The 18,005-nt window shown below is 40.5% G+C and overlaps 1 protein-coding gene across 3 annotated transcripts; it reads right to left on the reverse strand.

The window, feature by feature from the left end:
* Positions 1-51: 51 nt before the first annotated feature.
* im:7151449 (sushi, von Willebrand factor type A, EGF and pentraxin domain-containing protein 1) lies at positions 52-17,514 on the reverse strand. 3 transcript variants are annotated; one of them, XM_056273329.1, is made up of 12 exons: positions 17,192-17,514; positions 16,567-16,752; positions 16,256-16,358; positions 15,272-15,342; positions 14,784-14,969; positions 4,682-4,834; positions 4,436-4,513; positions 2,763-2,816; positions 2,636-2,668; positions 2,441-2,483; positions 1,028-1,103; positions 52-810 (listed from the first exon to the last, which is right to left on the reverse strand). In XM_056273329.1, the coding sequence occupies exons 1-11, from the start codon at positions 17,280-17,282 to the stop codon at positions 1,046-1,048; spliced, it is 1,056 nt and encodes a 351-aa protein (XP_056129304.1). In that variant the 5' UTR covers positions 17,283-17,514; the 3' UTR covers positions 52-810; positions 1,028-1,045. The 3 variants fall into 3 exon arrangements, with proteins under 3 accessions (XP_056129304.1, XP_056129306.1, XP_056129305.1); XM_056273331.1 differs by lacking the exon at positions 2,763-2,816; XM_056273330.1 differs by lacking the exon at positions 1,028-1,103.
* Between the last annotated feature and the right edge of the window lie 491 nt (positions 17,515-18,005).

Below are 18,005 nucleotides of genomic sequence, written 5' to 3' on the forward strand. Positions count from 1 at the left end.
GAAAGAAAGAATGAATGAATGAGACTGCATTCTTTTCAGTACCAATCTTTGTAAGTGGTACTCACCAGTCATGTATGGACAGAAATTATTAACCTGGGCATTCCCCCAACATTAATACATGATCTTAGGGTCAGTCTAATAATAATAATAATAATACATTTTATTTGTGAGCACCTATCAGAGTACTCAAGGACACCTTACAGAACACAGTAATAGATTAATAATGCTTGGTCCATTTTCTCATTAATGTAGAAGGCCCATCACTTTATGGGTAGTGAGTGCACACAACCTGCTAGAATTTGCCCAGCAACAATGGACAATGGGGGGGGGGGGGGACAAACAAAAAAAATTCACACAGGAGGGAGAGAATGCAGTTGATGGTATCTTTCACAGTCGCCCAGCTGTGTTCTCCAGCATGACTAAATAAACGCATTCTATGCCTCCGGATTTCTTTCTTTTGTCACAGCTCTCTTCTCATTAAATAGCTTTGTGGTAGCAAATAAATGCATGTCTTTAAGAGATTTGGAAATATTTCCTCACGTGTGGAACCAACATGTTTATCCCAGCTTCCAACATAAATTACAATAAAATATATACAATGTATGCACATTAAATATTTACATTAGAGTGACAAAAAACATATAAAGTGCTATTTTTTACTTTTTTCTCACTGCTTCTTTCGATCCATAGTCCAGCAGTTTGAAGTGCAATGTGATCCAAACGAGGGACTTTGCTTTGTTTAGGAAGTAGCCACTTCCTCCAAAGGTCACAGATACTCCCTAACAGATAGGGATGACACTATTTCCAGAGCTAGTGATGAAAAGAAATGGGAGAACAGAGTTAGGTGGGGCAGCATTCAGTCATTGCTGGGACAAAAGGAAAAAAAAAGAGCATTTTTGCCTTTGGCCTCATATAAGGTTGAAAGACAGTATGTAGTGACATTTTAGCAGTATTCTGAGGTAGAAAACAATAATTGCTCAGTGGTTATAGATCTTGATAATGGTAGAGAGGATGAATTTACTGATACCTTTTGGTAGCCGTTCAATTAAAGGTTTTGGAATTGTAATAACTCCGGCTTCAGGTCTTCTCTGGTGTCGTAAGAGCTATAGTGTCACCAAATAAGGAATTGGTGTCAGAGATCGGCTTTCTTAGTGTACATACGTCACTTTTGTAGTTAGCTACATGCCAGGTTATTGGTTTGTCCTGTTCATGAAGCCTGCAGCTAGCTTAGTAGTAAGCTGTTAGCCAAGCCGTCTCCAATCAGAGTTGCGTTTTGACTTCTGAGCTTTGTGTTTTATCAGGAGGTGAGTAAATTTACACGAAATGAGCGCTCGACTTGAACATTAAAGACACAAGGACATGAAAGTGAAGTTCATAAATTTTTTTTTAAAAAAAACAGGAGGTAGACACCTAAGTGTTATCTTACAATATCTATAGGTTATTTTCTTATTTAGCATCGCAGGCTTTTCAGTGAGGAAACCCTTTAAAGTCAGGCTGGGAGGGTTAAAGCTAAATGTAAAGAGCAGTTAAATTTACCTCAGTAGTTGTTGTATGTAGATCAAAATGCCTTAACACCCATTTTCCTAAATGGATTTTTTTTTTGTGTCAGTTTTTAGAATAGGTAAACACCTCTGGCAAATTTTTTCCCCCCATTTAAAACATGTAAATTGTCATTTGTCTCTGCAGAGACAAAAAAAAAAGTGTACACACACACACACATATATATCTATCTATATATATATATATATATATATATATATATATATATATAAAATCCAGTGAGTCAAGTAAATTCTTTGAGACAGTAAAGCCTGCTTCATGCCATAATCAATCGGATTATTTTGTTCCTTAATTGTTGAGCACTTTCTCTACTGTTGAGTGTTTCTTTTAACAAAGTTATACACACACACACACACACACACACACACACACTGTTGATGTACCAAACACAAAGATTGAAGTGATGCACTTTAATTCATTGCCAACTGAGTTCTGATGCCAGTTTGGGTCATAACAAAGAATTTCCTCCTCCTGACTTCCTTTATTCTTCAGGAAAGACAAAAAAAAAAAAACAACTACCAGGCAATAGAGAAGTCTAGACGCCCTCCAACAGCTAAAAACTGAAAAGACAGAGTATAAATGGAAACCAGAGGTGGCCAAGAGAAGGTTTGGCAAGGATTTTTACAGTAGTTTTCACCTTGCACAGAAAGCGACTAAATGTGTAACAGGACGTGTTAACTCGCTGTAAGCTGTTAGTTGGCAGAGATGCATGATGACACCTGTACCTCACATGATATTGTACTGTGAAGGTCAAAACAATACACAAATGAAATATCGAGTGTGGAAAGGCAGGAAGTGCAGATGGAAAAGGGAAATGACTTCAGAAGACACAGGCAGATGTAAAACATGCACAAACAAGTTCTGATCAACTCTCACTCACCCTTTCCTCTTCTGAAGTTTGACGAACACAATGGACAGTACAACTAAAAGCACAAAAATAAGGTAATTAGTGGTATGACATATTTGTGTCATGAATTCAAGGACTTGTGCAATTTAAAATAGTATTTTGGATGTATTTTTACTACAGTGTAAAGATGAGCCGTGAGTATAAAAGATAAATAAATAAACACGTTACCTGCGGCCAAGGTTATTACAGTGACTGCAATAACTGTATGGGGTTGAAAGACAAGAAATGCAGAACATAAACAAATACTCTTTGTCAATACAGATGTCTTATATCCAGAATAAACCAAATGATGTACCAGCGTCCTTGTATCTTGGATCCAATTGTCTTGTATTTACATCCTCCCCCATCCCTAGAAAGCATAAAACATAACAACATGGTGTTGCATATCGTTAAGTGTAAAATGTAAATTATGCCGAATACGGAGGATAATGGGAATGATTCAACCTCCATTTAAGCATGTTATCGATACACAGGTGATGAATGCTTCTTTAGCCGAAACTTGAAAAAGTAAAAAATAAGAACTTGTTGCATTGAGTATGCTTGTTGCAACATGATGAACCAGATTAAGTTTGTCCAAAGCTCATATGCTCTCCATGTTAATGGAAGAGCATCTATCTGCAGCCAGCATATTATAAACACTATTAGGTTATTTATCCCTCGTATTTACTGCCTTAAACAAGGGTCCAAGGTGGATACTGAAAAGTAACAGTAATATATTTTTTTTTTTGGGGGGGGGGGCAATTAAATCATAGGGGTGGTGGGGGGTTTGATACACCATAGCATTCAGATATTTTGTGTGGCAATATTGTATCGCTACATGGACGCCAAGTATCTATTTTATTATTTAGTTATTTTTTAAAAATGTTTCCTTAATTTCAATTTAACATTAATTCCCTTTCAAATTGCTTGGTTGCTGATTCCTAGTTCAAAAATCCCAGTTACCGAAGGGGCTACATAACTTTTTTGTACAAGTTGCATCGTTCAAAACGTGTAATAGTCCAGTAGTCCTCACATGTTTGCATTCAGTTAAGTTGGACTATATAGGCCGTAACACAAACAGTTCAGTTTGTCTGGTGCATTCAACATTTATGACAGATTTTTATGATGGTGTTGATCAGTCTGTCTGCTTGCTGCAATACAAATGATTGAAGTGAAATGAACAGACTTGAAAACTTTATCTTTAGATAAAACAGATGGTGAAAAATTTTTCCTCTGGGGACATAATTTGCAGTTGAAAAAAGGTAATAAATCACAAGATATGTATCGTAATACTAAGCATATTGCAAAAAGTTTAAAATCGCGATACTATCGTATCATGACTTAAGTATCGTGATGATATCGTATCGTGGGGCCTCTGGGGATTCCCACCCCCATTGAATAATCAAGAGTCTCTTTTCATTTGTTAGTTGGCCAACTTATTTTTCCAATGGGGACTACTCACACAGGAAAATGTTTAGAAGGCTTTAAAAATGTACCAAATCCTGATTACTTTTGGATGATTACTTTTCCACTGCCATGAATTAGGAATAATAACTTTTCATCTGTTTTCAACAATTTGGACATCATTAAATTCCTCAAGACAACCAGGACCTAGTTTTACAGACTTGTGTTAAGTCAAGTCTTGGATCAACAATTTCTTTATATCATTTTTTTTCTTTGGGGGGGTGACATTTTAATCCAGATGCAAGTTTGTCATATGAATCATGAAGCCCCATCCTAAGAGCATTTTACACATTGTTCCCATGCCATTAAAAAAAAAAAGGAAAATCAGTTTAAATGGCACAGTTTTAAAAACAAAGTAGAAGTGAAACGCTCCTCTGCTGTCCAATGTAGAAGAATATATTCAAATGGGAATCTTCTCAGACGTGCATCGAGGGCACTTTGCTCACTAGAAGATAAAAATGCCCTGAAGATTTCCTTTGTGATTTTTTTTTCTTGAATGCAGGATTTTGTGAAACTGTTACATACCTTTTACGCCAGGTGAAACAGTGGAGGATACCCTGGTTGTGATAATATTATCTCCTGGTGTGTATGTGTCTCTGCCACCTACCAAGAAAAACAATTCTTAACACTTCTGGGGTTTGAGACAGGTGTCCGCACAAGCTCACGAGCCATTTTTAAAACTTGTGCAGCATGTGTGCACACCACCACACACATGCAGACACAGAGCTGAACAAAGTGGTGATTGACGTGCTTGGGGTAACCTCTCTGTACCTCCAAGTGATGGTGAAGTTGATGTAGATGCAGCTGATGTTATGCCAGTTGTAGAAATAATAGCTGTGTGACTTGCGAGTGTAGCAGAGGTGCCGGCGGGGGTGGACACCTCTGTTGAAGGGGCAAAACCCAGTTTGGTAATATCTTCGTCACCTACAAAGAGAAGACATTTTGTTTTAATATCTTGTGCTTCCTGCAGTATAGATGCTTGCTATACACAAACACCAATGCACTTTGGAGACACATTCACATGGGTGACCAAATTTCATGGGTAAGTGGTTTCAAATCCAATGCAAATGTTATTAGGCCATGCTCTGATTCACATGATAATTCACTGTAAAAAAACATGAATTCAAATCTCGAGTACTGTTGATATTTTACCCATGGTACTCAAAGTGAAACTCTTGATGTTACTTTGGCTGTGGGAATTTCAGCCTCTGCTGTGCATATGACAGAAAATACTTCTTAACCCAACATTTAAAAGCACTTACAGCCAAGTGCAACCGCCTGTTCACATTTTATGCTCATTTTTGTTCATGTTTCTGTTCCAGTCTCCTCGGAGCAATCAATCAGGCTCCAACCAAGATGACATGTGTTTTAAAAGAGACTCATTGTTTCCCAATTTTCCATGAAAGTTTCTTTGGCTAGCTATACTTTTAAAAATGACTTTCCATATCTAAATAAAACCTTTTATCAGTACAATCAATTAGACTCTAGTTGTCACAAAGTGCACACTATGAAACCCATTATTTCTAAACTGTTTACTTTTTGCTGTTATTCTTACTCTCTACAAATACTCTTATCCCTTTTTTTTCTACAGTTGGTGTTACTGTTAAAGTGATCTATTTGAGGAGCCCACCAAGTCAGAGTTGTAGCCTGTGCAAATTTGATGGCGAATGAAATGGATTCTGATTCTGCTGGGGTTTGGAATATGATAAATGTTACTACATTTGTAGGCCATTTCTGTTTTTTTTCCCTCCTCCCTTTTTCTCCCCAATTGTATCTGGCCAGTTACCCCACTCTTCTGAGCCGTCCCGGTCACTGCTTCACCACCTCTTCCGAGCCGGGGAGGGCTGCAGACTACCACGTCTCCTCCGATACATGTGGAGTCACCAGGCGCTTCTTTTCACCTGACAGTGAGCAGTTTCACCAGGGTGACGTAGGGTGTGGGAGGATCACGCTACCCCCCCCCCAAACAGGCACCCTGACCGACCAGAGGAGGTGCTAGTGCAGCAACCAGGACACATACCCACATCCCGGCTTCCCACCCGCAGACACGGTGTCTGTAGGGACGCCCAACCAAGCCGGAGGTAACACGGGGATTCAAACCGGCGATCCCCGTGTTGGTAGGCAATGGAATAGACCGCCATGTCACCCGGATGCCCTGTAGGCCATTTCTAAGACTACATCACAGCATGCACTGTACCCAAGAAAGTTCATTTTGAAATAACGCATGGTAAACATGCTCAGTGGGCTTAGTATTTTAGTATGGTGAAGAGAAACAATACTAAATAAAGACAGGGGGACTTTCAGATCTGATACATGGTGGAAATGAGGAGGACCAGCCACTTCTTCAGCACACCAGCCTTGTCATGCCATGCAACGTGTAACCATCCTCACATTTGTAGAACGCTACTTTTGAGGGGGGGAAAATGGCAATCGCTTTCTGGTCAAAATGCCAAAGGGTGTGGAAAAAGTAATATCGGAAAGAGCTGTGAAAAAAAAGCTGTGTTTAAAAACAGCAGGAAGAGAACACTATATTCCAATTTAGTCAGGTTTTTGTCAGTAAAGGATCATTGAAGACGGCGCGGGTGTGTCAGTTAATACTAAGTGCATGACATTAAGGGAGTGCTGACAGAAATACTGAAGAAAGGCGGTGCAATTCCTCTTCTAACAACTTGGCAAAGCTAAAATAGCACAAAGATGCACTACCCATTTAGATATTGTGCTATGAAACCTCTACGCATACAGTCCATTCAAGATTATAGTTCACTTACTAGTTGTCCTATTCCTGTAACCATTACAAGGTTAGCAAAACTCTTCAGTCTGTTGCTCTTTAAAAGCTGAACTTTGTATGTTAAATCAGAAATAACTAACTAACAGCATGACAAAGAAAAATACACAATAGGTATAAAAAAAATGCAATTATTCTGCAGGAATTGTTGAATGTGCTCCTAGCTAGCATTTTCTTACCCGATTTCCTACTATTAGTGGAGGAACAAACCCTCAAAAAGAGCCTTAGTTTTTGAGATACCCCTACCCGGAGTACAGCAAATGCTGACCTTGTTTTTTCATAACTTTAAGGTGTCCCCTTCATGAAATGGATGGTCAGCAGTGTTACTTTTACTGCAAACATCATGAAATTGATCCATGAAGTGATTCACCATATAGGAAAAAAAGTGCAAAAAAAAAAACACCTACCCTAAAAGAGGGAGTTCCAAGTTAATCCTTTGTCATTTTCTACCTGATGCTTTTTTACATAGAACTTGCTCAGAAGGTCTACACGTAGTGTCTCTACATCCCAGTGTAACCAGGATGCCAAAATTAAGTTCTATTTTGTATCAGGAGCCTTTTATACAAGGCCTTATTATAGGCGGAAATAGTAAAAAGTATATTTTTCTGATGATCATTCACTTGTTATCCCGGTCCTACTCTTCTATCAGGGATAGAACAAAACTTAACCTTGTTTTTCATATGTTTAACATGTACCCTTCATGAAATCAGTGGTCAGAAGTTTTACCTTTTCTGCAAAAGTCACGGGATTTATCCATGAAGTGATTCTCCACATTTGCAAAAAAGTGCATAAAAGTCCCAGACTTTCCTGAAAAGGGGAGTTTCAAGTTAACCCTGCATCATTTTCCACCTACTGGTTGGATTTACATAATATTTGTAGATATTGTCTACAGGTAGGCTAGCATTTCCAACACCCCAAAGTAACCAGAGGGTAAAATATTTGGATGTAATAGTGCATCAGCAGCTTTTATAGGCTACTATAAATGGAATCTTCAAATGATACTCATATTTGTCATTCCTGCTGCTTTGAAGTGTACAAAAATATTATTCTATAGGCAGCCTTCTATTAAACACTATTTTATGTATGAAATTCCAAATGAAAAACCACCAATATACTGCTTATTTTCAATTTCATTTTTATTCATTCACTTATGCAATATTTTTAGAATCAAAATCTGTCACAAGCATTAGGACAGTCCATGTAACTGCAGGAGCAATACTCCGTGCAGTGTAATCCCACAGACAGACATTGGCACTTTCAGTTTGCCTGCAATCCTTATCATTGCAATAGAGATGTGTGACATCTCTTACTCCGTTTGGTGCAGGTTCTTTTTTGAAAAAGACAGGCTACAGTGATGTGTCATCTTTTAGTATCCAACCTTTTCCAACTGGACTCCACAGAAGGGGTTTGGGGACATGGCTGTGGCACCATATAGCAGTTTGGTACATTGCCCGTAGGACATGCTGCTCAAAAGCATCTTCGGTTGGAGGTAGATGCAAGACTGGCATGTCTGTAGTCGAAGCAATGATGCAACGGAGCTCATCAAGACTGGTGCATGCCTTGCTCTTTGCCTTCTTTGTCTGGCCATAGAGATGGAGAGCATACCTCCGTGCAATAGGAAAGCCTCTGGAAGAGATTCACTTTGGCCAAAGGTTCTCAGACCTTGAAGCTCATTTATGTTCTTCTCCAGTGTGTTTAGCGCTGTCGTTTTGCCTATTTTAAACAGGCTGCTTGTGGTATCGCATCCAGTCAGCGCTTGGCATGCTGGCAGACTCTCACACAGAGCTGTTCCCAATTTCTTTGAAATTTCAGATACTGGGATGAATCATTGTCTATCACCGTGACCAGCTTGCATAAATATTGAAGCTGTTCCAAGGAGTTGTCGACTGACATAGTAAATGAGTAACACGAGTACATCTGTATCATCACTTTTCACTATGATGGTTTGATATTTGTCAGAGAGGTGGATTGCATGCAGCACCATTCTGGTGTCAGCTTCCTCTTGTGTGCTGTATAGTTCAGGCAAACAGCGGACTCCTGTATGGTCAACAACCCTGACTTCCTCACCATTTTCAAATCCTGCTGCCAATACGATGGAGTCTTGGTCTTTTGAGTCTTGCCGGTGCTGCACTAATGACGTAATTTGACACAAACAAGCAAAGGGCTTCTTTGTTACCATAGCTCTGTAAGTACTGTCTATAGTTTGGGACGTTTCCTGTACCTGTGATATAGTGTGTTTTTCTGTCTTTTACGTTTCCTTTTTTCTCTCTCTCAAGACACTTGATCGATTGTGGACTGTCATATCGGTCATAAACTACGGTTACACAGTTTACATTTTTACTTTGATTCAGTGGAGAGAGAATTTTCCGCAGCACACACTCTCCAAGATCATTGAAAGTTTGAAATCCGGATTCATTCAAACTCTGCAACATGACCATGCCATCTATAATATGAGCAGATGGTAGCACAGCATCTGGCAAGGGATTTCCTTCTTCAACAGTAGCCTCCAGTTTCTTTGCCAGTGTTGCTTTTGCAGTTTTTCACATTGTTCCATCATCATGAAAAAAAGAAGGTGGAACAGCAGCCAGCTCATGGGCTAACACATTCCCCATAGATACGTCTCTTTGTTTAGACACTGCCAACAATCTTCTAAAGAGGACATCTGAATCCACTGTAATCCGTCCTGTATTTTTAGATGTTAATGGCTTCTTCATATCAGCAAAGGTGGTTGAACACTTTCTGTTCTCTGGAGCCCAGAAACTTTTTGGTTTTTTTTCTTTGACCAACCGTTGTTCAGTGAATGTCATGCTCTGCATCTTTCCATCTTCAATGAAGTTTGACAACTCTCTGGAAACTTGATCAGATGCCAGCTGCCCAGTTGCGATATTTATCAGCATGTCAGGCACGGTGTCCAAGTCAAATGGGTTTTGCCTTTCTTCAACAATCTCCATGATTTTTTCCACATCTTTCTCATCCCGTTCCATCCTTGTTGCTCCATGCTCATGATGAGTTTCAGGAAGTCGTGAATTCACATCATACACTTGCGTCATTGCATCCACATACTCTGCAGTCTTGTGCCTAGTCATGAGCCATCTTGTGAGAGCGCGTTTTTTTAGTGTGTATCCAACTACTCCACCTTGGCTCTTTGCTTCACGATTCACACTTTGCTCCAGGGCCTGGTCTGTGGAGACACAGTTGAAGTTTTTCCCTTCTGATTGACAGACAACAAACCCCCCTTCTCTCAGGAAAGCATATGCCTCTGGTCTCTCTTTTTCAAGGGCTCTCATTTCTGCCACATACAGGGGAAGGTACTTTGAGTAGTTTAACCGTCCAGCAGCTCTGAACCACGGTAAAGCATCACACATGCAGCTCAGATGCATTTCAAAATCAGCACTACGCTCTGCATGGAGAATTTTCAATAGAAGGTCTGCTCCTTCCAGGAATCTGAGCCAGTATGCAAATGTTGCAGATTGTTTTCTTCCTGTGTCAGTAAACTCTTCAATGACAGACTGGATGTCATCGATATGTTTCATCTCTAAATCCTACACCAGATGTTTTGCTGATGCCTTGTTCTTTGCATTAAAGGCATGTTGAACATCTCTCAGGTGTTGCTCCATCTCGCTTGAGATCAGTGTTCGCTCCTGTTTTCTTAGCCATGATGTCATCGCCTTCCAGAAGAGGCGAAACGCTGCCTCAAAGGTGAGTTTGATACTCCGAACTCCACGTGACAAGTGTTTTCCCTGGATCAGTTGTCGGGCAGTTCCTTTGGCGTACACATCTGACTCAGTCAGCACAGAAAGGAGTCCACCATCTCCCTACATTTTCCCAATACTGGCAATGTATGCCATTGTGATGTGCACGCCACCAAGTCTCATGGAGACCCTGCCCTCCAATGATTGTGGTTTGGCCCAAAGGATTTGTTGGGCTGTGCTGTATATGGCCAAATCTGCTGTCACAAAAATATGACTGCCTCACATTTGATGCAAACTCCACTAGGTTTAAAAGTGCCGTGTAAATGGTTGACAGATCTGTTGGAGGTGCTCTCAAGAAAGGCATGTACTTCAAAGTTGTTACTTTACACGTTGGTGAACTGACAAATTCATTGAAAGCCGACCATGCCGGGATATTCTGCTGACCACCCTTCATCATCCTGCTCATTTTCCAAGCTGTGTCTCGTTTTGCTGCCTCGGGATGTTGTGAACCCTCCAGTGTAGCAATCTCAATGACAGAAGGCTCAGGTCGTACTGGAGGTTTTTGATATCTGGGATTGGGATATGACCGAAGAAATTTTAAATAAATCATTATAATGACATATTATGTAGGCCTAAGTATGTGAAATATTCATTAAAAGATTTGTAATTGTATGCATTTCTCTCTACGTACCTCTGAATGACATCGTCATTGACATCATAGGTGTCCAAGGCATTAAGGGATTTCTCGGGCATTCTTCAGATGTGGTCAGCGTCAGAGGAGTTGTAACCACATGTATAGACAACTGCTGCCATGGCATGAGTGGTGTGCTTTCCATCTAGGGTCTCCTCAAGTTGATCAAAGTTATCTATAGCTGCGTGAATAGGTCCACGAGATATAACTCCTGTCATCCCTTGTGGAATAGAACCTTGTGTATTTCTCTAGATCTGGTCTGCAGCAACAGACGTTAGGAATTGTCTCACTTCTCCATATGATACACAATGACCCAATCCATGCAACTCATTAATGAGAGTTTTGCTTCCAAACTCATGGTGTATAAGAATGGCCAGACCAAGTGTTATAGGGGTAGAGATGTTGCAGCTTTGTGCAATAATATTATGACAAATTGCAATTACTGGCAGGTTTTCTCTTTGTCCCTCTGTCTCTTCACGGGTCTGAGCAGCTTTGTATGATTTTTCATCCACACACCAATTTATGAAATCATATAAAGCACTGGGCACATAGTCACGGCAGTGTGAAAAAGAGAGGCCATCACTGCTTGCATAATACTGGCGATCATAATGAACATCTTCCATAGCTTTCCTTATGATTCCTGATGCTCTGCGTAGGATTTGATAATCAGTCAGACTCTCATCCATGTGCAACACATCACTTGCGTTGGGGTCCTGTGTGTCATTTTCTTTCAGGGTAGAAGCTTCTTTCATAGCATCACCTATGGGCATCACATGGGGGCATACCAGGTCTGACAATCCGGAGCGCTTCACAAACACCAGTTTATCACCGTAATGGCTAGTCAGCCTCTCTTTCAACTTCCAGGATTTGTACATCCCTGGCTCGTCCACTGCATGCTCTTGGAGTTTCTTTTGATATGTTTCAGTGAGAGAATTTAGATGTGTCAGTCATTCTTTTTGATAACACAGTGTTGTTTATTTCCTTTGTTAACTCAACAAATGCTTTGTCAAGAGGAGTTGTCTTTGTGTCCGACAGATTCTTGCATTTGGCTGCAATATTTCTTGATCCAACATAGATTGCAAGACAGTTCCTATAACATTTTGCATCACTTGCAAAAAGATCTGGATGAGCAAGCATCCATCGATGAACTTCTTCATCCTGTCTTGCTGAAGCTGCATTTAAGACTTTGTCCCAAGTAGTCCTCCCTGTCCCTATACAAATGGCAGTCAGGTGTTCAGGTCTTTCGCTGTTCTTTCCACAAATAAAACAGTCTCGCTGGATACTAAAGCAACTTGTGTCCTTTCGACTCACTTTAGCCTGTGATGCTGTAGATGGTAATGGTCTTTTACTTGCTTTTTGCTCTCGTGCAACAGAAGCTGTATACAATCTTCTGCATGTAGTATGGAATGAAACTTTAAGCCTGCCCGCAAGTATCTCTTCCTTGTGGGGGGAAGAGTCTCTGAAGGACATTGTCGTCTTTTAGTTGAGCAGCATTTAAAATGGTTTTGAGACCATCTATAGTTGGATTTTTTTTATAAATGGACTGCTCTTCTTCCTAGATTCAAGTGGCAGATCACATATTACGCAATTGGTCAATAGGTCTGTTTCATCCTTTTCACTTGCCATTGTTTAACTGTAAAAAAGTAATAATAAAAATTAGAACTGGAGAAAGTCACCATCTACCTCCTCTGCAATTAGATTCATTACCAAATTAATAGCCCCGCCCCCAACAATAGCTCAGAGGGGACAAACTCACCCCTCTGGCTACATACTCACCTTGAAGGAGGAGATTCATCATGTACTGGAAGGCTCATCTGCATTATCCCCTGACCTGCTGCTGCTGTCAGTGTGAACTCAAAAAATACCTTGAGCCCAACTGTTGACAGTTGGCTGTTGACAGTTGACAAATTGATACAGTCACATAAATTCCCATGCTCTGCTATTGGTCAGTTTTCCCGCACTCATTAAATTCCCGCACTTTTTTGCTGTCTATGTAGGAATTATATTCCCTTCTCGAACAGCAAAGACCACAAAAACCGGATTATAAAACGAAGCTTCTTTATATGAAAATGGTTGCAGACATACATTCGACAAACCTAATGGTAACGTTTTTCTTGCTAATCTCTGAGCGCACTGCTCTCGCACGAGTCTCGACTGTCAACCGAATCAACTTCCTGTTTCCTTGTTGCTAAGCCTGCTGGGAGTTTGAGTTTTACGAAATACAGTAGGCTTTTCTAATATGAACTGTGCGATCTGAACATTCGATCTATTCTTTTTAACATCACAAATATTTCTGTAATCATGTATCACATATAGTAATCAATAATATCTCTAATCGTGTATTCAATAGAATAATCAATCAATCAAATAAACAATATAATTCACTTGTTTTCATGAACTAATTATTGAACTACTATTCAACTCAATCATGTGACCAAATAAGTCACAGCAGTCTAGTCCAATCTCCAAATTGATACATTCACATAAATTCACGCGCTCTGCAATTTGTCAGTTTGCCTTCACACTTTAAAATTCCCAAGTCCTCACACTTTTAGTGCCTCAAAAGACCAAAGGCAAGGTACATGTTAATATCAGTACTTTCTGGTATTTTCTTAATTTGAGCCCAGACTATATCTGTTTCATTTAAAAATTAAATGAAACTGCTATTAAACTATATTTTAATAGCTAGCTAGTATTCTGCTTTATGCACTGGATGCATACTTTCCTGGACCTTGTGGTGAATCAATTTATTGAACCATTTTTTTCTATTAAAACTTAAAAGTTTGATCATTCATTTCATGAAGGGGGCAAGTCAAAGTTCTGCAAAAACCAAGGTCAGGTTTTCTTACCATAATAGAGAGAAGTGAATACTCATCAGAAAAATATACCGTGCAAGTCTGATGTTTGAAAAAAGCATCAGGTTGAAATTAATGGGATGAACTTGAATCCACCTCTTTAAGGGTAGGCGTTTTTGCTCCTTTTGTTTATGTGTTGGATCGCTTCATGGATACATTTCATGACTTTTTCAGTAAAAGTAAAATTGCTGACCATCCATTTCATGAAGGGTACATGTTAAACATGTGAAAAAACAAGGTCAGGTTTTGTTCTATCCCTGATAGAAGAGTAGGACGAGGATTACAAGTGAATAATCCTTAGAAAAAAATCCCTTTTTGCTATTTCCGCCTATAATAAAATCTTATAGAAAAGGCTTCTGATTTACTATAGAACCAAGTCTTGGCATCTTGGTTACTTTGCAATGTAGAGACACTACCTGTAGACCTTCTGAGTAAGTTCTATGTAAAAACAAGCACCAGGTAGAAAATGACAAAGGATTAACTTGGAACTCCCTCTTTTAGGGTAGGCGTTTTTTTTTTTTTGCACTTTTTTTTCCTATGTGGTGAATCACTTCATGGATCAATTTCATGATGTTTGCAGTAAAAGTAACACTGCTGACCATCCATTTCATGAAGGGGACACCTTAAAGTTATGAAAAAACAAGGTCAGCATTTGCTGTACCCCGGGTAGGGGTACCTCCAAGTTTTGGGGGTTTTGTTTCTCCACTATATAGTTTCTATGATGAATACATCATTGATCTGTATAAGGAAAGTCTCTTTTCAGTGGCTAGCCATCCATCTATACTGGTTACTGTACACTAGTGTAATGTTCAGTGACAATTTAATAAGACTGTCCATGCAGTGGACTTACCTTTACATTCAGGGGGCAGTGAATCATATCGACCATTTTCACTGCACTTAATGGAGTTATTCCCAGTGAGGGTGTATCCTTCATTGCAAAAGTACTCGATGATTTCGTCGTATGCTACTGTAGTACTCTGATTATCCCACGTGTTTCTGCCGTTGTTCACTTCAGCAGGTTTACTACAAGTTATAGCTAGGTAAGAAAATAACAGGCACTTTTACAAAAAGATCATAACAACAAAATCCCTAAAGCAGTATTACTTAAAATGACCATATCTGAGAATGACATCACAAACATTGGTTATATTTCAAAAAGTGCTTTGCCGCACTAATTGCCCCTTGACACTACCCGTCATCTCCCTCCCTTGCAAAAGGAGGGAGGAGACAGCTCAGTTTTGTCTTTGGCTTGTATTGCAACAGTACTTCAATACTATATAATATCTAAGGCACAATTAATTTATTGTTGCTTTATGAAATCTGAAATTAGTTACTTACGTTTACATCTTGATTTCCCGATCCAACCTCTAGCAAAGCACTGTTTGTAAGATGCACCACTGAGCTGATAGCTTTAATAAGAGAAGGGGACAAAGGCAATAATGGTTTACTTTTAAAGCAGAGTTGGATTTCACATCTTCAACCACCTATGAGCCAGTATCCTCCAGTCGGTCTCATCTATTGTCCTATAGTCCCATGGTGACACTGTCTTTACCTACAGTTCTCTGAGACAAATGGTCCACTGGACCCTCCTGATAACTTACATTTTCAACAAAATGTTACTTTTTCTCTTTTGCTTGGGTTTTATCCTCAGCCCTTATAACACTATTATTTCATTGTTTTGATGATTTGTATTTGCAGTGCTGCTTTGCAAGCCCTGGTTTGGTAAAATACTGCTTAAATATATTTTGATTTAATAGAGTGGGGTTTGTTTATTTATTGTACTGACAGGATTTCCTGGTGACATGTTAATGCAGTGAGCAACAGATCCACACTCCTAAAGCCAAACCCGAAGTCAGTCATTGTTGGTTAGACAGGAACCTGTCTCTGACTAAGACACTTCAGCCCTGTGTCAGTCACATCTTTGACGCCATCAAACAAAGCTTTCTAACACTATTCTATTAACATTTAAATATATTAAAGTCCTTGTGAAGACCGATTCCCAAACCGACCCCCCCCCCCAAAAAAAAACAACAAATATGTGAACGAGGCTGATTTGTCCATTGGCATGCATCCATAACTGACCAAGCGTGTCTGGTACCGCGGAAACGGAATAAGCTCCCATGGGTGTAAACGCCTAAATGAATATTGTGTGGCTTTAATCCTCGCCTGCCATGCGTTGCAAAATGGAGCTGCTCCTCGGGGGCGCTGCCTGGATTGATCACTTTTAATTAAGGAAATATTTAATTAAAAAATTCAGCAAATCATTCTCAAGCGACGACACAAAAAATGTCTCGCCCTTCTAAACAAGAACTTCCAACTCACCCTCGATCACACAACACTTTTACTGATGCAGTAAACACGGTCCCGTTCTCAGAGATCCCATATGACGTGTGGGGCTGCTGTTGGGGTGGACCACAGTCTATCTCTGTAATGTCAACACACAACATGTATCACTTGCAACGGCACCCAAATCTTGGGTGTTTTTGAGCAGGTCACTTGTCGTCCACCCTGCTCAACTGCAGCTTTTGGCCATAAGCTAACATAGCAGGTGTCGGGGATGAGTGTGACACAGGGTTACACTTTCAGTGTGAAGAAAATACACCCAGTAAATGTTGTTGCTGGCTTGAACTCACTTTTGCACGCCAGAGTTAGTTCAGTCCACTGTCCACCGGTACAGGTCACACTCCCAGAACCGTCTTCCCTAGTAAACCCGTGGGCACATTCAAATGTTATGTCAATGCCCTCCGGAAAATCGTTCTTCAGGAGTGTTTCGTCGGTCAGGACGGCGTTTTGCTTTTGCTCAGGTCTGGGACAGGAAGCTGCAGGAATGCAGAGGCAGGATACATCAGGTCACAATGTTTTCGATAAAATACACAATGACACATCTACTCCAGTCGATATTTCCAAAGCCACACTCTTAAAGTGGGGAAAAGTCAGGACACATACATCGGCTGCACCGGGGTCACCAACCACATCTTCCTTTAAGGAGCCACAATCACGATTTGTTCAAGTACACATACGGTCATCATGGGTCCATCAGTAAGCCAAACGCTTAGGCAGAATAAAGTACAGAGTCCGTTTTATTAGCCAAGTGTGACCTTACACAAGGAATTTGACTTGGCATATTGCTCTCAATTACATATCATATATACAAATAACGGTTAGGCGGCTCCCATGAGTTCGCGGGAGGTATATACGTCATCATCTCATTGACTGACAAGAGGCAGTTGATGTTAAGGCTACAGCATGCCTACTAACCTGCTGCTCTGACGGTGGAAACACATAGTAATAATAGTAACAGCAGATATTGGACCGTTCGCCTTCCACGTGTGTCCAATAAAAGTTCCATTTCTTGTTCCGCGTTGCCGCACCAATTAAGTCAAGTTCGGTGCCAAACTGGTTATTGCTCCAGCTACGACAAAACTACAGACCACGCCTGATGTCCCGGAGGGGCGATGTCACATCGGCGAGGTATCGCAGTGTTGTTCCGCCGCACGGTGAGCAGTAAAGTGACCGCACGCTGCCTTTCTAGCTCTCTATCTATCTGTCTTGTCTTCCCACCATCTGCTCCAGCACATAGACCCGCCCAGTTCATTCCGCATGCTGGCGATATCTCGAAAGGTGCTTGGTATGGCGGAGGATAAATAGAGGGGTGGGGAGCGGGGGAATTCTTGGGTGTGCCTTAAAGTTGACAAAATAAGTCATACCCGGTTGAAGAAGGGAAGCACTGCGGTGCTCTCCCTCTATTCGCATCTGTCAGACTATCGAAAGAAGACAAAATAAATGGGCGGGGGGGTTTGACTATACCGTCCGGTGAATTATAGGGGAACTTCATTGAACTTTTGGTGATAAAGTTAAGGACCTGCGTTGTTTGTTTTGTTTCTGTTTTTTTTCTCTCTCACCAGTCGCAAAGTAACCGTTGGATAAATGAATGACGTAAATATGAGCAATGCGAGGCGTGTAGGTAGTTGTGTGCGCGCGTGTGTGTGTGTGTGTGTGTGTGTGTGTGTGTGTGTGTGTGTGTGTGTGTGTGTGTGTGTGTGTGTGTGTGTGTTGGACCATTCACTCCCGC

This window comes from Lampris incognitus, chromosome 2, assembly GCF_029633865.1.
Source record: "Lampris incognitus isolate fLamInc1 chromosome 2, fLamInc1.hap2, whole genome shotgun sequence".
NCBI classification, from domain to species: domain Eukaryota; kingdom Metazoa; phylum Chordata; class Actinopteri; order Lampriformes; family Lampridae; genus Lampris; species Lampris incognitus.

Bases quoted from the DNA above. Each gene is read 5' to 3' on its own strand.
- im:7151449 (XM_056273329.1), bottom strand. From the start codon at position 17,282: ATGGAACTTTTATTGGACACACGTGGAAGGCGAACGGTCCAATATCTG. The intron at 15,343-16,255 runs GTGAGTTGGAAG...CTCTTATTAAAG, and splicing joins AAAGTGTTGTGTGATCGAGG to CTATCAGCTCAGTGGTGCAT. The intron at 2,817-4,435 runs GTATGTAACAGT...TATGCTTTCTAG, and splicing joins TGTTTCACCTGGCGTAAAAG to GGATGGGGGAGGATGTAAAT.